The sequence below is a fragment of the Eschrichtius robustus genome, chromosome 2, assembly GCF_028021215.1.
Source record: "Eschrichtius robustus isolate mEscRob2 chromosome 2, mEscRob2.pri, whole genome shotgun sequence".
In the NCBI taxonomy this organism is placed as follows: Eukaryota; Metazoa; Chordata; class Mammalia; order Artiodactyla; family Eschrichtiidae; genus Eschrichtius; species Eschrichtius robustus.
The window spans coordinates 172,379,349-172,397,727 of NC_090825.1; the positions used below are offsets into that span (position 1 = coordinate 172,379,349).

The window sequence follows — 18,379 nt, forward strand, 5'->3', positions numbered from 1 at the left end:
CAGCGCACTGCAGAGAGCAGACGAAATACACGGTGGTGAAAACTCACTGTTGCTAAGGGTTGAAACGAACCAATAATTCCTCCTGTTTCTCAGGGTGTTCCGTTTGGCTGTTAATGAAATGTATTTCCAAGTAATGCAGGCATGTGGCTGAAAAGGCTGGCGGTGCCTGGGGGTCACAGCGAGACCCTCCCGTCTCGCCCCCCTCGGCCATCCTGTGCTCTGGGAGCAGAGCTCTCAGCCGGAAGTGAAACACAGTAGCTTCCATATCCGGATTCTAAGATTTTCTAAAGCCCTTTAAAGGCCCCCTTCTCTGAGTGGTGCTTGACCTGCTGGTGTTTGGGGCGGGAGGGTGGGCTGGGTGGAGAGTCTGAGCGCCATCCTGAGGGAAGGGCTTTGGAGGCCTGTGTGCGCCTGAGACCAGGGGGCCCAGTGCCCGTGTCCGAGTGGAGGCTAGCGCTGACTCCAGCCGTGCCGAACCAGACGTCGCCCTCCTTCCCTCCTGCAGGTGGGTAATGCTGTGCCACCGCCACTGGCCAAAGCCATCGGCTTGGAGATCAAGCGCTGTATGTTGGCCAGAGCACGAGAGAGCACCTCAGGTATGGTAGGGAGTGGTGGGGACAGCAGGGGTATGGCTTTAGGCTCTGAGACTGGGGCGGGTCACCCACCCTCCCTGGTGGCCTCGCGTCTCTCAGGGTTGCTCTGAGATGAGTGAGCGTGTGGGTAAGCACGGAGCACTGGGGCCCGGCACGCAGTGGACGGGTGGTCAGATCTCGGGGCGCTTGCCTCTGTCCTGCTAAGTGAGTCTGGGTCCGGCTGCGCCCGCCTCAGACACTAGCCCATAACCCAGGTGGTCTGGAAACCTTTAGGGAGCACCTGAGCAGTGTTCAGTCTCTGAATGCTGATGCAGAGCTGCTGCAGGTTCTTATGAGGTGGTCCTTTAACGTCAACGCCTGGGCATTAACGTAGCTCCTGGTTCACACACCTGATGTGCTTGCCTGTTGCTTTGTGTAGCATTACATACGTTCCCTGCAATGACTCTCCCTTTTATTTCTCTTCAGTTAAAATCAAGGAGGAGACTGCTAAGGACTAGTTCTGCCCTCCAGTCGCCCTTGTTTCTGGCACCAGAGATCCCCAACGTGCACTGATATTGTTGTATTTTTAACATGTCAATCTGTCAGTTCAGATGTGTTGTACACGGTGTTTGTGGCCTTGGCTGACATGAAGCTCTTCTGTGAGATTTGCTTATCGACTAATTTGACTTAGTGATGAAACTGTGCAGTACTTTGTCCGTTCTGGATTTTAAAAGTTTTTTATTATGCATTATATCAAATTTACCACTGTATGAGTGGAAATTAAGACTTTATGTAGTTTTTATATGTTGTAATATTTCTTCAAATAAATCTCTCCTATAAATCACCCTGGGTGATGACTCCTGATTTACCAGGGACTTCTGGCCGCCTCTCAGCTGAGGCTGGATGAGAGTGGGCTCCTCAGTGTCGCAGGTGACCCCGCGGAGGCCTCGTCTGAAGTTAGACGTTCCATGCGTGTTTGGGGTGGGGGTGGTGGCTCAGTTCTGGCCAATACGATGCAAGTGGAACTTGCTGGTGCGGTTTCCCGAACGCCCTTTAAAGGAAGAGTCTTGGACTCCCCGTGGCCTTGTAGCCCTTTGGTCTGGAGCGGGCTGTGATGCCTGGCAAGGCAGCAACTGTCCTGTGACCATGAGGCCAGAAGCCCCATGCAATGGATGGTGGAGCAAAAAGAGTCACTCGTAGCCCTGGCCTGCCACCCCCAGGCAGAACCCTTATTTGCTTAAGCATCTGGGAGGTGGGCTTTCCATACTTCCAGCCTGACTCAGTCCTACTGAATTCTGAGATGAACAACCCTTTTCTTTGGTTTGTCTTTGGGAAAAGACCTGCTATAAAATGACGACAAAGCAGAAACAGACAAAGACATGTGAGTCACCAGCACACACAACCCAAAGGGCCGCTGTTAGGATGTCAAGTAACACCTGCCCCACCACCTCTACGTGTGCTTTTAGGAAAGCACTTGGTGGCACCTCAACTGTAACTGTCCACGTAAGTCACGGGTGCCTTAATCATAAGACTAAGGGACTAGGACTTCCCTGGTGGCGCAGTGGTTAAGAATCTGCCTGCCAGTGCAGGGCACACGGGTTTGATCCCTGGTCCGGGAAGATCCCACATGCCGCAGAGCAACTAAGCCCGTGCGCCACAACTACTGAGCCTGCGCTCTAGAGCCCGAAAGCCACAACTACTGAGACCTCGTGCCGCAACTACTGAAGCCTGCGCGCCTAGAGCCCGTGCTCCGCAACAAGAGAAGCCACCACAGTGAGAAGCCCGCGCACCACAACGAAGAGTAGCCCCCGCTCGCCGCAACTAGAGAAAGCCACGTGCAGCAACAAAGACCCAGCGCAGCCAAATCAATCAATCAATCAATCTTAAAAAAAGACGAAGGGACTAGAGATAATTCAAATGTAAAATTTAAGCTCCTTCATGGTAATTAAGATGTTCCCTCTTCTCTTGTAAACGACACTGCACTGAACATCCTTGTATGGACTCTTCCATTGTATCCTTTAGGGAAATATGTAGAGAGCTTCCTGGATCACTGAGTATAAATGTTTTCATATTTCCCCTTCAGGTCATGTGGCTGACCTACCCCCCTGGAGAGGTTTTAATGCTTCTCCCACCAACAGTGCCACCAAGGACTTTACCCTACCCTGGCTTTTGCCTCTTCGATCCTTGTCAATGGAATAGTGAGTCTTGTTAGCATATTTTTTTTTTGGCCACGTGCATGGCTTGCAGAATTAGTTCCCCGATCAGGGTTTGGACCCTGGCCCTCGGCAGTGAAAGCGCGTGGGGTCCTAACCACTGGAACACCAGGGAATTCCCTTGTTAGCATTTTTTAGGAGTGATTCAACACTCCCAAGTGTCTGGTGGCCACTGGAATTTGTTCCTTATCTCCGTGGTGACACATGCTGTCACCTTCGTCCTTGCTGGGGGCTGTCCCCTGCTTGTGTTACTTTCATCTTGAGTCATCCTATCTTTGCTGTAAAGAGATTTTATTTTTTAGGGATTAGATTTATATTTGTCTGCTCTTCTATTTTTTTAGAGCCTATTTAGAAAGGCCTTCCCCACCCCTAAATCAAACTAGTGTTTTCTTCCATTATTTCTATGACATCTTAACATATGAATCATTTTTATGGGGCGGGAAATTGACATCTCAACTTATTTTTTCAACAGGTAACAAACGCACATGGTAAACACAACAGCTCGACATGGTAAAGTTCCCCCGTCAGATTTTATTTTTTAGCTATACGTTCTGCTTTTTTTTTTTTAAGCTAAAAATGCATTAAAAAGTATATCGTGAGTACAGTGAAAAGTATGCTAAGTCTTCATTCCCAGGCCCCCTGATCAAGACACCAAATCCTTGTCTTTCCAAAGTCCTTCTGTGCCCGAGTGCAGGCGTGTGTGTCTATCTTTGCTACAAATAAATGGTGGCATCGATTATAAGCGCTTTGCACTTTGAAGGTTGTTCTACCTAGGAGTGTCTCACTGGATTCCCATTGTAAACTGAGGTCTAATATGAAATGCACAAGTCCTGGGTGTGCAGCAGTTTATTCCGGTAAATGAATCAGTCTGAGGGCCGACATCCTTATCAAACTATAGAATGTTTCCATCACCCCAGCAGTCCCCTGTGTCCCTTCCCAGTTCAGTATCCCCCCTTGCCACCACCAACAGGCAACCTCTGGTCCACGTCCGTCTTCATGGATGACTTTCACCTGTTGGTGCAGTGTGGGCTTCTCTGGCTGGCTGCTTTCACTCAGCCTAATGGTTTTGAGATTCACCCATGTTGCTAATGTATAATCGGTAGTTGGTCCCTCTTTCTCGCTATGCAGAAGGAATGCCCTTATTTTAAACCTCATTATTCTGTGTTTTAAAGTCTTCATATAGATATTACAAGTTTCTTAACTCGATTCCTAGGTATTTAATCCTTTTATTACTAATGTATACAGGATGTTATTTTCCAAACAGTGGTCCTTTGCCTACAGAAAGATTATTGACTTCGTATTTTGTATTTATATATATATTTTTTAACTTAGCCAACTTACTGAATTCCCTCATTTTTGTGATACTTTTCCAGTTGAGGTTTTCGTTTCAGGTATTCAGTATGCTACCAGGAAAAATTTGAGGATCACGTTAGCATAAGGAGTGGAAACAGTGTTCTGTGGCTCAGCCCTTGGGTCTCAGCTGGGTGGTGGGCTGTCCCTCAGGGGTGCAGTTCCAGGGGTGGCCCAGGGTATACCTGCCTGTGAGGTATACCCACCTCCATGCACCCCGAGCTCGCTGGCCTGAGCCAGGCTTGTGGACCTAGGGGGTGCTGCTGTGCTTGGGCGGGCCAGAGTGAGGGGACACTGCTGCCAGCAGCTAGCTCCTGCCACCCTGGCCGACTGGCAGGGAAACTGTTCCTTCCATCAGGGTGGAAGTTGAGCCTTTTCTGGGGAGAATAGTGATTGTAGTAGATTGGCGTACATGTACTCTATTTTTGTAAATTGAAGTATAGCTGATTTACAATGTTGTGTTAATTACTGCTGTACAGCAAAGTGACTCAGTTATACATTTATATACGTTCTTTTTTTATATATTCTTTTCCCTTATGGTTTATCAAAGGATACTGAACATAGTTCTCTGTGCTATGCAGTAGGACCTTGTTGTTCATCCAATCTATATATAAAAGCTTCCATCTGCTAATCCCAGCCTCCCACTCCATCCCTCCCCCAACCCCCTCCTCTTGGAGACCACAAGTCTGTTCTCTATGTCTGTGAGTCTGTTTCTGTTTCATAGATAGCTTCATTTGTGTCATATTTTAGATTCCACATATAAGTGATATCATATGGCATTTGTCTTTCTCTTTCTGATTTATTTCACTTAGCATGATAATCTCTAGTTGCATCCACGTTGCTGCAAATGGCATTATTTTGTTCTTACTTATAGCTGAGTAGTATTCCATTGTATATATGTACCACATCTTCTTTATCCATTCATCTGTTGATGGACATTTAGGTTGTTTCCATGGCTTGTCTATTGTGAATAGTGCTGCAATGAACATAGGGGTGGGTGTATCTTTTTGAATTAGAGTTTTGTCCAGATATATGCCCAGGATTGCTGGATCATATGATAAATTTTTTTTTTAAAGATTTTTTTGATGTGGACCATTTTTAAAGTCTTTACTGAATTTGTTACAATATTGTTTTCATTTTATGTTTTGTTTTTTTGGCCACAAGTTATGTGGGATCTTAGTTCCCTGACCAGGGAACAAACCCACACGCCCTGCATTGGATAGTGAAGTCTTAACTACTGGACCTCCAAGGAAGTCCCAAATTGTAAGTAACCCTCTAGGTAATTGTATGTTTAGTTTTCTGAGGAACCGCCATACTGTTTTCCACAGTGGCTGCAGACCGGCGTACATTTAATCAATGGAAATCCACTGGTGCTCAAAACCTCATTACCGGACTTCCCTGGTGGTGCAGTGGTTAAGAATCCGCCTGCCAATACAGGGCACACGGGTTCGACCCTGATCTGGGAAGATCCCACATGCCATGGAGCAACTAAGCCCGTGTACCACAACTACTGAGCCTGCGCTCTAGAGCCCGCAAGTCACAACTAGTGAGCCCACGTGCCACAACTACTGAAGCCCGGGCACCTAGAGCCTGTGCTCCGCAACAAGAAAAGCCACACAATGAGAAGCGCGTGCACCGCAACGAAGAATAGCCCCCGCTCGCCGCAACTAGAGAAAGCCCGTGCGCAGCAACGAAGACCCAGCGCAGTCAAAAATAAATAAATAAAATTAACAAACAAACAAACACACACAAAAAAACCTCATTACCATTTGAGGTGACTATTCACAAATGCCCCCTTTTTTTTTTTCGGCCGCACAGCACAGCTTGTGGGATCTTAGTTCCCTGACCAGGGATCGAACCCGGACCCCGGCAGTGAAAGCACTGAGTCCTAATCACTGGACCGCCAGGGAATTCCTACAAATGCCACATTTTTAAATCATTGGAGCCTTTTCTGTCTTTCCAGCAGGGACTGTGTTTCATGATAACCAGATCGTGCCTGCTGATCAGAAGAAAGCTCTATTTCCAATAGAATGGCAATTAATAAATGTAGGTGAAAGAACAGACTGAGGTAATCATTTTGTAACCCTTAATGATCTAATTTATTCAGTCAAGAATCATGACTGAGATTAAAAAAATTTTTTAAACCATCTTAACCATTTTTAAGTGTACAGTTCAATGGCACTAAGTAATTTCACACTGTGGAACTATCAGTAGCATCCATCTCCAGAAGTCTCTTCATCTTGTGAAAATGAAACTCTGTCCCCATTAAACACCAACTCCTAGGGGTGTGGAGGAGGGATGGATTGGGAGTTTGGGATTAATGGATGCAAACTACTGTATAGAGAATGGATAAACAACAAGGTCCTACTATATAGCACAGGGAACTATATTCAGTATCCTGTGATAAACCGTAAGGGAAAAGGATATGAAAAAGAATGTATATATATGTATAACTGAATCACTTTATATAGCAGAAATTAACAGAACATTGTAAATCAACTATACTTCAATAAAATAAATTTTTGAAGAAAGATGTGCTATGTATATACAATGGAATATTACTCAGCCATAAAAACGAGTGAAATGATGCCATTTCCAGCAACATGGATGGACCTAGAGATTATCATACTAAGCAAAGTCAGTCAGACAGAGAAAGACAAATACCATCTGATATCACTTACGTGTGGAATCTAAAATATGACACAAATGAACTTACCTAAGAAACAGAAACAGACTCACAGACATAGAGAACAGACCTGTGGTCTCCAAGGAGGCGGGGGTGGGGGGGGGTGGGGGAGGGAAGGACTGGGAGTCTGGGATTAGCAGATGCAAGCTGTGATATATAGGATGGGTAAACAACAAGGTCCTACTGTATAGAACACGGAACTATATTCAACATCCTGTGATAAACCATAATGGAAAAGACGGTGAAAAGGAATATGTATATGTATAACTGAGTCACTTTGCAGTACAGTGGAAATTAACACAACATTGCAAATGAACTATACTTCAATTAAAAACAAAAAACAAAAAAAACCCCCACTAACTCCTCATCCCTCCCCAACCTCAGCCCCTGGCACCCACCATTCTGCTTTCTGTCTCTGGATTTGACTCCTTTAGAGACCTCATATGAGTGGAATCACACAGTATTTGCTCTTTGTGACTGACTTATTTCACTGAGCATGATGTCCTCAAGGTGCATCCACATTGTAGCAAGTGTCAGAAGTTCCTCCCCTCTCTTTTTTAAAATACTTCTCTTTAGGTTTTTTTTTTTTTTTGGCCACGCCGCACAGCTTGTGGGATCTTAGTTTTCCGACCAGGGATTGAAACCGGGCCCTTAGTGGTGAGAGAACAGAGTCCTAACCACTAGACCACCAGGGGATTCTCAGAAGTTCCTTCCTTTTTTTTTTTTAATAGTTTTTAAAATAAATTTATTTGTTTATTTTTGGCTGCGTTGGGTCTTCATTGCTGTGCATGGGCTTTCTCTAGTTGCGGTGAGCTGGGGCTACTCTTCATTGAGGTGGGTGGGCTTCTCACTGCGGTGGCTTCTCTTGTTGTGGAGCACAGGCTCTAGGTGCACGGGCTCAGTAGTTGTGGCTTGTGGGCTCTAGAGTGCAGGCTCAGCAGTTGTGGTGCACGGGCTTAGTTGCTCTGTGGCATGTGGAATCTTCCCGGACCAGAGCTCGAACCTGTGTCCCCTGAATTGGCAGCCGGATTCTTAACCACTGCATCACCAGGGAAGTCCCTCGTTTTTAAGACTGAACAGTATTCCACTGTATGAATGGACCACATTTTGTTCATTCATCCATTCATGGACTCTGTGGTTGCTTCCACCTTTTGGCTAGTGTGAATCATACTGCTATGAATGTGGATGTACAAATATCTGTTTGAGACCCCCCCCCTTTTTTTTTTTTTAATCTTTTGGCCATGCCGCATGGCATGTGGGATCTTAGTTCCCCGACCAGGGATCGAACCCGTGCTGCCTGCAATAGAAGCTTGGAGTCTTAACCACTGGACTGCCAGGGAAGTCCCGAGACCACACTTTCAATTCCCAGTAGAATTGCTGGGTCATATTTCTATTCTACAGAAATTCTATTTCTAATTTTTTGTGGACCTGTCATACTGTTTTCCACAACAGAAGGAGGGGTTTTTGGTCTTTTTTTAGTGAAATAAATATTCAAGGCACAGCGGAAGCCCATTTGTGTGCCTCTCGGATCCCCGTCTGCTACTTCCCCAGACACACCCACTATGAAAGTGTTGGTCTGTCTCCTTCCTGTCCAGGTTTTCCCACAGTTATCACATGTCCCTAAACTCAGTTATTCTCTGTGTGTTTAGAAACATTAGGTTAATCTATTCTACCACACATATCTATCTGCAACCTGCTTTGCTCCCTCAAGCATGTTTGCAGTTTTTAAAAAGCAAGCTATAGAAAAAAAGACGCTGAATCCCACGACAGCCTAAACAAATGGTCAGCACTTGTTTCCTCTTTTTGTGTCATGAGGAAGCCTTTCTAACACCCCATCATCACCACGGTGACCATAATCACGCACATGTGTAATGTGCCTGTCAGCTTTGTCCACACTGACATGCAATCGTTTGCAACTACCAATCAAAAACTTACACAGACATCGTCACACAACCACTGATCTACCGCTGACTATTGCAGTCCTGGTTCTGGGGCTGGGCATGCACGTAGCAATAAGACAGACCAATGCCGCCCCTGCCTGTCTCAAGAACAAGACAGGCAGCCAAACTCCACAACGAACAAGGGGATTTGAAAGAGTGAGAACTGCTACAATCAAAATAAAGCAGAGAATTGGGATGGAGGGACTCTGATCTTTGCTTTGTTCCTCCCCAGATTTTATTATTAAAACGCACAGAACTTATATGTGTAGCTGGATTTTTTTTAAGGATCTGACCCCTTTTTTTTAAGGGTAGCTGGATTTTTTTACGTGTGTATTTGTCTGTGTCATCAACCGCCCAGATCAAGATGCAGAAAATTCCCATCACCTGCCTGGCACCCCTCGCAAGTGGGTCCCATCCCCATTAAGAGATGGTCACAGTTCTGATTTCTGTTACTATGCATTAGTTTCGCCTGTTTGAGAATTTCACACCAATGGAATCATATGGTATCTATTGTTTTGTGTCTGTGACATGCATCCATGTCACCGTGCATCAATGTCATTTGCTCCTCTTTATTGCTACGTGGTACTCCATTGTAGAGATGGAAGACAGTTTTTTGTCCATCCATTTGTTGATGGACTTTTGAGTTGTGTTATGACCTGAACTGTGTCCCCCGGAAATTCATATGTCGAAGCCCTAACCCCCAGTACCTCCGAATGTGAGTGTATTTGGAGATAGAGTCTTTAAAGAAGTGATTGAATTAAAATGAGGTCATTAGGATTTGCAGCTGCATGGATGGACCTAGAGATTATCATACTAAGTGAAGAAAGAGAAAGAGAAATACCATAAGATATCACTTACACAGTTTGGAATCCAAACTGTGATACAAATGAACTTACGAAACAAAAACAGACTCACAGATATAGAACACAAATTTATGGTTACCAAAGGGGGAAGGGGGTAGGGGAGGGATAAATTAGGAGTTTGGGATTAGCAGATACAAAGTACTGTATATAAAATAGATACAACAGGGTCGTATTGTATAGCACAGGGAACTATATTCAATATCCTATAATAAACCATATTATAGGATATAGTAAAACCTCCCTCCCTCCCTCCCTCTCCCTCTCTCCCTCCCTGTCTCTCCCTCTCTGGGAGGGAGAGAGGGGGGAGAGGGAGAGAGGGAGAGGGAGGGACAGAGAGGGAGAGGGAGGAGAGGAATCAGGGAGAAATCAGAGAAAGAACACACTATCTACATTTCTGTAAAATGACACCGGGGATCCTTACACAACCAGGAGAAAATAACACAGGGAGGCTCTTTCTCAGCTGGAACTGGAACTGCAGACGGGGCCAAACCCCACCAGGCTGGCCACACATGTCCAGCCGCCGCCCCAGCCCCGTGAGACCGGTCACCGGGGCTCTGAATGTCTACTCCAGGGAGCTGGGGTTCACCCTCTCCCCCGGGAGGCTGGGCCAAGACAGCAGGGCCCCGGGCTGGACACACAGGGGGAAAAGCAGCCCCACAGGACAGGTTGTGCGAGCAGATTCAGCTGCCAGATTCCAGAGGCCTGGGATCACCCTGTGGCCCGTGAAACCCAGGAGCCACGTGGGTCTTGCTGCCCGGGACAGGGGCTTGGGGACCAGAAGTTAGGGCAGCAGAGGTTGGCGTGATGGACCTGAAGCACCTGCCTGGGTCAGCGTGCATCCGTGGCTGTCCCCGAAATCTAGCCGCCCAGAGGCAAACGAGGTGTCACATCTCATGCAACAGCCTGTTACACAGAACCGGTGAGGACACTCGGCCCCATCTGAACCCCGGGCAGAGGTGACAGGCCGCTGCCCACCCGACCCGGAGTTTGCAAAACTGTCCACGGGGGCAAGACCGAAGCAAGTTTGTAAAAGGCTGAGGAACCGATCAACTGGGAAGGAGCCTGTAGAGACAGGAGCTAAACGCGATGCCTGAGGCCTGGCTCGAGCCAGATGGGGCCAGAAACGTAAAGACTGCCATGGCCGGGGGGACTTCCCTGGTGGCGCAGTGGTTAAGAATCCGCCTGCCAGGCCATTTCGTGGACGACGGGTGTGAGAGAGCATCTGCGGGTGCCAGGCGGAAGGGGACCGGGAAGACCCAGCCAAGGGTGTGTGGATTTGAGCCTCCGCATTTCTAACCCGAGATCTCGAAATGCATCGTGATTCCTGTCCGTTGGAGTGTAAAGTTTAGGTAGGGAATCTTGGAAACGACGGTAACACGACTGAATTGGAACGAGCTTTTGGACCACTAAAATTATGGACCACTCCGAAGTGTGTGGGTTGCTAGAAACCCTACCGACTTCGATTTAGTTGAATTTGAAGATCCCCCAGATGCAGCCGATGCTGTCCGAGAACTAGATGGGAGAACACTATGTGGCTGCCGAGTAAGAGTGGACCTGTCGAATGGGGAAAAGAGAAGTCGAAATCGTGGCCGCCTCCCTCTTGTGGTCGTCGCCCTCGACATGATTATCGGAGGAGGAGTCCTCCACCTCCCACACATCTCCAAGATGGAGAGCCTTCTCCGTCAGCCAGAGCAGGTCCCTTTCTAGATATAGGAGAAGAGAGAGATCACTGTCCCAGGAGAGAAATCACAAGGCATCCCGATCTTTCTCTAGGTCTCCTAGCCGATCTAGGTCAAATGAAAGGAAATAGAAGACCACTTTGCAAGAGGAGTGGTGTACAGGCAATAACTTCATTTGACAGGAGTATGTACAGAAAATTCAAGTTTTGTTTGAGACTTGCGAAGCTTGGTGCACTTTTTAAATGTTTTAGCTGTTCACATTTGTTTGTCTCTTGACCCAGTGACACATAAAGGTGTCAATCTCTATGGTTTGAAATGGGTCCTGTGAGGCATGTAATATGAAGAATTGTTACCTCACAATGTTCCCTTAAGCAAAATTGAATTTGCTTTGAATTTTTAGTCCTGCCTAGACTGATAATAAAACTCTAACTCCTGCCCAGCTAAAGTGTGATGTTTAATATGATGGAAACAAAACTGGCAAACATTGAAAAGACCTTCTGTAGCTGGGATATGGTATGCAGCTGTAGTTAAGCAAGCAGTCTTTAAAAGCTGCTGTGAACACAAGCCAGCAGGTAAAAATTAAAGCTGCACCTTTACCCTAGATTAGAGGTTTAAAAATTCCACCAGTCTTCACACCGGACAAGAGGTTGTCCAGTGGGTTTAGAATCTAAGAAGTTTCAAGAAAGTTAGTTTACCTTTGCTTTAGGTCATAAGTTCCTTCTGTGATTGCTATATATGAATGCATAACTCTTTGTAATATTATTTGGAAATTTGAGACTATTCCAGATACCAATGTCCTCTGCCAGTTTAAGGGTCCACTATAGAGCTGAACTTTGAGTTACTGTGCAAGATTTTTTTTTTCATGCTGTCATTTGTAATATGTTGTGTGAGAATCCTTGGGATTAATGTTTTGGTTACAAAAAACAAACCAGAAAAAGAATCCTCCTGCCAGTGCAGGGGACAGGGGTTCGAGCCTTGGTCCGGGAAGATCCCACGTGCTGCAGAGCAGCTAAGCCCGTGCACCACAACTACTGAAGCCTGCGCTCTAGATCCTGGGAGCCACAACTACTGAGCCCGCGTGCCACAACTACTGAAGCCTGGAAGCCTAGAGCCCGTGCTCCGAAACAAAAGAAGCCACCGCAATGAGAAGCCCGCAATGAAGAGGAGCCCCCGCTCACCACAACTAGAGAAAGCCCACGTGCAGCAACGAAGACCCAGCGCAGCCAAAAATAAATAAATTAATTAATTTTAAAAAATGACCACCATCGGGACGGCTGGGGGACAGCTCCATGCTCTGCTTCCCGAGGGGGGCCTGCACCCGGGGACTCAGGAGGCGCCCTTGCTCCTGGCGACGTGTCCGGAGGCCCCGGCGCAGGAACAGCACACATGGCATCCATGTAGGGAGGCCGGGCCCGGGGACCACACGGGGTCTCCCTGGTACTATTCTTGCCACTTCCCTACAGGTGTGCAGTTTTCAAAATAAAGCATTCGGAGAAGAGGGCAGAAGCTGAAAAAGCCGCCCAGGCCCCAGCCCTTCAAGACCCCACGACGGGTCAGGTGGGGGAGGACCCTGTGAGGTTAAAGAAACATCACAGAGAGCGGGGGGTGGGGGGTGGGGGGGTGGAGGGTGGGGGTGGGCGGGGTCTCGAGGGACAACTCCCTTCGGGGCAGAATCTCGATAGACAGACAGCCACCTTCCCCTCGGAAGGATCCAGAACCTTGGGACCCAAACACTCTGAGCACCTCAGGAGAAGAAGGCCCTCCCGGGGGTCGGGGGCACACGGACACCTCTCCACCACCCCGCGGGCCCGCACGCACCCAGCTCCTCGCGCGTGAGTGGCAGGAAGGTCGTGTCCTCGTTCAGGTTCTTGTTGAAGTCGAGGCACAGGAGACTCAGTTTCTTCTTGATGCTCTTGATTTTCTGAAGGAAGAAGACGGCCGTAAAATCGGGGGGCGGGGGCACGGAGGGGGGTTCAGGGAGAAGAGGCGGATGAGGCGGACGAGAGGAGAGAGATGGGAAAGAAAGGGTCTCGGGTCCTAACTGTTAAGACCCTCCTCAGGAGTTAACCCAAGGTGACAGCCTAAGCTTCAGCCATTTCAACGGAGCTAAGTTTCTGTCTCTTCAGGGTCTATCTGGTTTGCAGAAACAGGGAGAAATGGACCAGCCTGGGGGAGGGAGCGACGTGGGGCGCAGAGGAAGGTGCCGGTTCCCCGGGGCCCCTGCCGGGCCAGCAGCAGGCGGGGCGCCTCGAGGACCTGCCCAGGCGGCACCCCCTGACCGGCCCAGGACTCAGCACGCCCGGCCCCGCTCCCGGGCTGAGCAGACCTGCCTGTCCGAGGACAGGAGGGGCGCTGGGGGAGCGTGCCCGCTGGCTCCGCCAGGCGCAGGGGCTCGTCGGGCACGCCTGGCTCAGAAGCAGCCCGAGGGACGCCGGGCCTCTGCGGGCAGCAGGCGCCGTGCCGGGCACTGGCCTCCCTGCAGCCTCACGGCCCCACCGGCCACGACTGGGCAGGAGCACAGGGCGCCCTGGGAGGGCGGGGCGGCACTCAGGACCCCGCACCGCGCCAGCAGGCCGCCTCTCCTGGGCGCCCCCCTCCACGGGCGTCCCCGTGGTCCCTCCGGCCAGTGGTTCTCAAGTGTCAAGGCCGTCTGCGCAGCCCCAGTGTCCACACTCTCACCTCCCCCAGCCTCGAAGCTCCATGTGCCCGCCGCTCCGGAGGACTTCGGGGCCCACGTGCCCGGGCCCCACCCTGGATGCCGGAGTCCCACAGTCCTCTGAGTCCCGGTTTCCTCCACCGCAAGGCACAGCACTGGCCGAAGCGGGACAGCGTTTGTGCTGAGGAACAAGAACTGTCGCTGAGCCCTGGGTCGGGCCTGGTACCCGCGTTCACCGCGTCTGTCACTTTCTGACGCAAACCAGCCAGCGCAGGGCTGCACCCCAGCCCCTTCTGTATGGGGCTCCCACACTCGGGGCCACCGTCCCCCTGCCCTCGTCACCCCGGAGAGGCCCGGAGCCCCGGGCTCATTCTAGCCAATCCTGAGCCTGCTCCTTCCCGGGGACCCACACCTCAGGCTCCAGTCCCCAGCCACCCCTCCCCTCATTCCTGCCGAACCCTCGTGCTCCTGGGAGGCCCTAGGGGACAAGGCGTGCCCCTGCCCAGAACCATGAGTGACAAGCTCTTTCCTCATCTGCTGGCCTCACTGTTCTCTGTCCTCCACACAAACCGACTCGGTCAGCGCTCACGACCACCTCTGAGGGGGTCCTCGGGTCACGCACGTTGCAGAGGGTAAACAGGGACAATGGGGTCCAGTGACTGGCCTCCGGGGACCCAGCCAGTTGGTGGCAGAGCTGCGTCTGATCCCGGCCATCAAGATGCGTGTAGCCACGGCGCCCCACGCCACGCACCGAGGTGACGCGCTCGACCATGGGTGGCTCGCCGTGCCCGCCCCCCTCCCCACCCCATGAGGCTGCCTCCCGGGAGGGGCCGGGCTGCCCATCGCCCGCCCGTCCAGGGTGCCGCAGGGACCCCGCCCTGCTGGACCAGGAGCGGGAAGAGCTGAAGGCTCTGGGGTCCACGCTGGGGGCAGAGGGGCGTCAGGCAGCTGGGAGGACCCGAAGGGACAGGCCCCGGGGGGGTGGGCCCACTGGGACCCGCGGGGCCCCAGGGCTCAGCCAAGAGAGGAGGGAGGGGGTGAAGGCGGACGCCACGCTCGTCAGCCTCCCGTGGCCCCCAGCCTCCGTGCAGGAGGAAGGAGACGGGGCCGGGCGCTGGCTCTGTGTCCGGGCCGTGCTTTCCAGCCGGGTGGTCCAGGCGCCCCCTTCCCTTCCCTCGGCCCGGCCGCACCTGTGTTGGCCTGCCGGGACTTGATGAGCTTGTCCAGCAGCTCCTGGGGGACGACGCTGCCCGTGCGGTAGTGCTGGGACATCCTGAGCAGCGGCTCCACCTCCCACACCCAGTTCTCCAGCATCTGTGAAGGTGCCTCCACGAAGTCCCGCTCCACGTTCGTCCCGCTGAACATGGCGAACTCGGCCTGCAAAGCGGCCTGTGGAGCTGCAGGAGGGCCCACCCTGGACCCCAGACCTGCCCGGGACACAGTGAGGCAGAGAGCCAGCCGACCTGCGGGCCACCGCGCCCCCTGCCCACCCACGGAGCCAACACTCTCCAGCCAAAGCCCCGCGCCCAGGAGGCAAAGGCGCAGACACAGAGGATCCGGATGGCGGCCGTTGGCAGGTGCTCGTCGTTCCTCTCTTGTGCCTGAAATTCTTGCTGAAGACACGGCGCCCGACACAGTGCGGCTGGAACCCAGGCCTGGCAGGTGTGGGTCCATACGAGCCCAGTGACCCTGGCATGTCCTTCCCAGGCCCCAGGGAGCAGGGCAGACGCTGCCTCCTCACTCCTGGGTCACTCGACCCCCAACTTCCGGTTCCAGCCCCCAATTGCAAACAAGCGTCCTTCTCACGGTCTGCTGAATGCCCCGATGTGTGCATTTTTGTGTTTTCGGGGTGATTTCTCTGCTCAACACGGCTCCGAGCATAGAGCTGAAGTGTTGGCCGGTGTCTCAAGTGCAGGAGGGCGGTGATGTGCTCACGGGGACAGTGCGTGTGTTAGATGAGCTTCCTTTAGGTGAGGGTTACAGCCCCGCAGTGAGTGAATCAACAACTGCTATCAGACCAGGTGTCTCTAAACAGAAACGCACATCACATGTGGCTGCGTGGGGATCGGTGGCGACAACGTGGTGACAGAGGGTGACCCCCAGCCTCACACCACAGAAAACACTCCACCACAGTGGACAACAACAAAATGAAAAGCTTGACTACACAACTTCTAGGCAGAAAAGTTAGAAGAAACTCTTAGTGCCTCGGGTTAGAGAAGGATTTCTTCCCTAGGACACAAAACGTGCAAGAAAACAGTGAATAGACTGAACTTCAAAGTCAAAACCTCATAAACATACTAGTAATAAGAGGTCCCTCCACACACGGGGACGTCCCTCAGCCACGCAGAGGGGTGAAGCCCTGACACTCGCTGCCACGTGGATGCACCCTGAGAACACGATGCTCAGCGAGAGAAGCCAGGCACAGGACACACAGGGTGTGACTCCACTGATGGGAAACGTCCAGAACAGGTAGATCCACAGAGACAGACAGTGGGTTCCCATTTGTCAGGGGCTGACGAGGGGAAGGAGTGATAGCTAAGGGCATGTGGGACATTTTTGGGGTGATGGAGATGTTCCAAAACATGGCAGTAGTGACGGCTGCACAGCTCAGTGAACTGTCCCCACGCGCTCCGGTGCAGCCTGTGAGAGCATCGCTCTCAGGACGGAGGGCTGACCGCAGGAAGACTGAACGAGCACTGGGTCCTGGGCCCAGACGCTCAGCTGGGGGCCACCCCGTGGGGAAGTCACTGGGACTTGCTGAGCCTCCACGGAGACTGGCAGTAGCCCCAGGGCCTCACAGGGCACGGCGTTCCCGGCCCCAGAGCCTTCCCTCTGGTTCTCATCACCGGCTGTCACCAGACCTGCAGGCAACGTTCCTTTCTTTTGTCTTTTTTAAAGGCAACTCTTGAGTACATGTATTTAACGTGTAGGGAACCAGTCCTGACACCTTGATCTGGAGCTTCCAGCCTCCAGAGCCTCGAGGACATCCATTTCCATTGTTTATGCACCCAGTGAGTGGGGTTTGATGATGGAAGCTGACCCCAAGGGCGTCGCCACGTGCGGGGTGACGTCAGCGGAAGAATCCCGTGGTGAGGGTCTGCCTGAGGACCACGCGCGCGCCCGGGCCCTCCCCGTCCCCCTAACTGCAGCCCTACGCCCGCACCCACCTGGGAGCAGAGCTGGTGCATCACGTGCCCGAACTCGTGGAAGTAGGTCTCCAGCTCATCGTGCTGCAGCAAGGAGGGCGGGTCAGGCGGGAGCTTGGTGAAGTTGGCCACCATGGCCGCTATGGCGATCTGGCGGCTCCCATCCTGCCGCAGGCAGCCCAGCTGCAGGCCGAAGCAGGCCGCGTGCCCGGACTTCCGTTTCCTGGGGAGGGACGCGGGGTGAGGCCCAGCTTCCGCAGAGGAGCCCCTGCCCACGGCCGACAGGTTCCCGCACGCACGCACGCACCGAGGGTAGAGGTCCAGGTAGAACTTGCCGATGGATGACCTTGCCCGAGGCCGCGTCCTGGACCGTGTAGAACCTCACGTCTTCGTGACACACGTTGGCGCCCTCCTCCAGGTCGAAGGTCAGCCCCAGCAGCTCCTGGGAGATGCCCAGCCTCCCGCGAGTGACCACCTGCATGGGGAAGGACTCATTGAGCAGGTACTGGTCCACGCGGTAGCGCGTCTCCTCCCCCTGGTTCATGTAGTAGCGCAGGTCCTAGACGTTGATGGGCCCGTCAAAGTGCAGGCCCCGCCTCTGGCACTCGGCCTTCTGTAGCTCCAGGATCACGGCCGCTCCTGCTCCCCGAGGGGCTTCAGCTTCTGGGCCAGCTCATCTGCGGGTGGAGGGGAGAGGCTCAGCTATGTCCCTGTGGCAGCCCCCCAGCCGCTCCCCACCCTGCGCCCCTCGAGGCAGAATGAAGGGTCCGGGAAGGTGACCCCCAAGGGCTGACACAGTGGGGTCTCAGGCAGCGCCACGTCCAGTCAAGGTCCGCCTGACGCCCTCCCCACTGGGCCCCTGGGGGAGGCGGGGTTACGTAGGAAAGTGGCCACCACCTGGCTGGTCTTGGCCATGTTCATCTCCTGCACGGAGTCGGCACGCGTGCTGAACCCAAGCAGGTGGGACTTCTGGGCCTGCAGCCTCACCAGCTCCCCGAGGATCGTGCAGTTCTCCTGGAACCCAGAGACGGCCGGCGCTGGGGACCGTGGGCCATGCCCTCACCACGGGCCCCGGGCCAGGTCTCTGCGGGCGGGCAGGGCTCTCAGGCCACTGGCGGGCACAGCCAATCCCCCTCCCTCCTCCTCCTGGCCCGGATTTCTAGACACTTTGGTGCTGTCCTAACATGTGGTCTTTATGAACACAGGTCCTTTTGGAACCAGAAACGGCGTGAACCGTGATGGGCTCTAAGGCCAAGGGCAGGAAGAAATGCGGC

The 18,379-nt window shown here is 52.2% G+C and overlaps 1 protein-coding gene and 1 pseudogene across 4 annotated transcripts in view; both read left to right on the top strand.

Moving 5' to 3' along the window:
- Positions 1–1,416, top strand: part of DNMT1 (DNA methyltransferase 1) — a 42,277-nt gene extending 40,861 nt beyond the window's left edge. For 3 of the 4 annotated variants that reach the window (XM_068537033.1, XM_068537032.1, XM_068537034.1), the window contains exons 39-40: positions 506–596; positions 1,059–1,416. In XM_068537033.1, the coding sequence (XP_068393134.1) occupies positions 506–596; positions 1,059–1,090 (123 nt within the window). In that variant the 3' untranslated portion in view covers positions 1,091–1,416. Of the gene's footprint in view, positions 1–505; positions 602–1,058 lie in introns of all 4 variants that reach the window. The other variant, XM_068537035.1, reaches the window with a different exon arrangement.
- A 9,518-nt stretch (positions 1,417–10,934) lies between these two features.
- On the top strand, positions 10,935–11,527 carry LOC137758945 (serine/arginine-rich splicing factor 3 pseudogene; annotated as a pseudogene).
- The last annotated feature ends 6,852 nt before the right edge of the window (positions 11,528–18,379 follow it).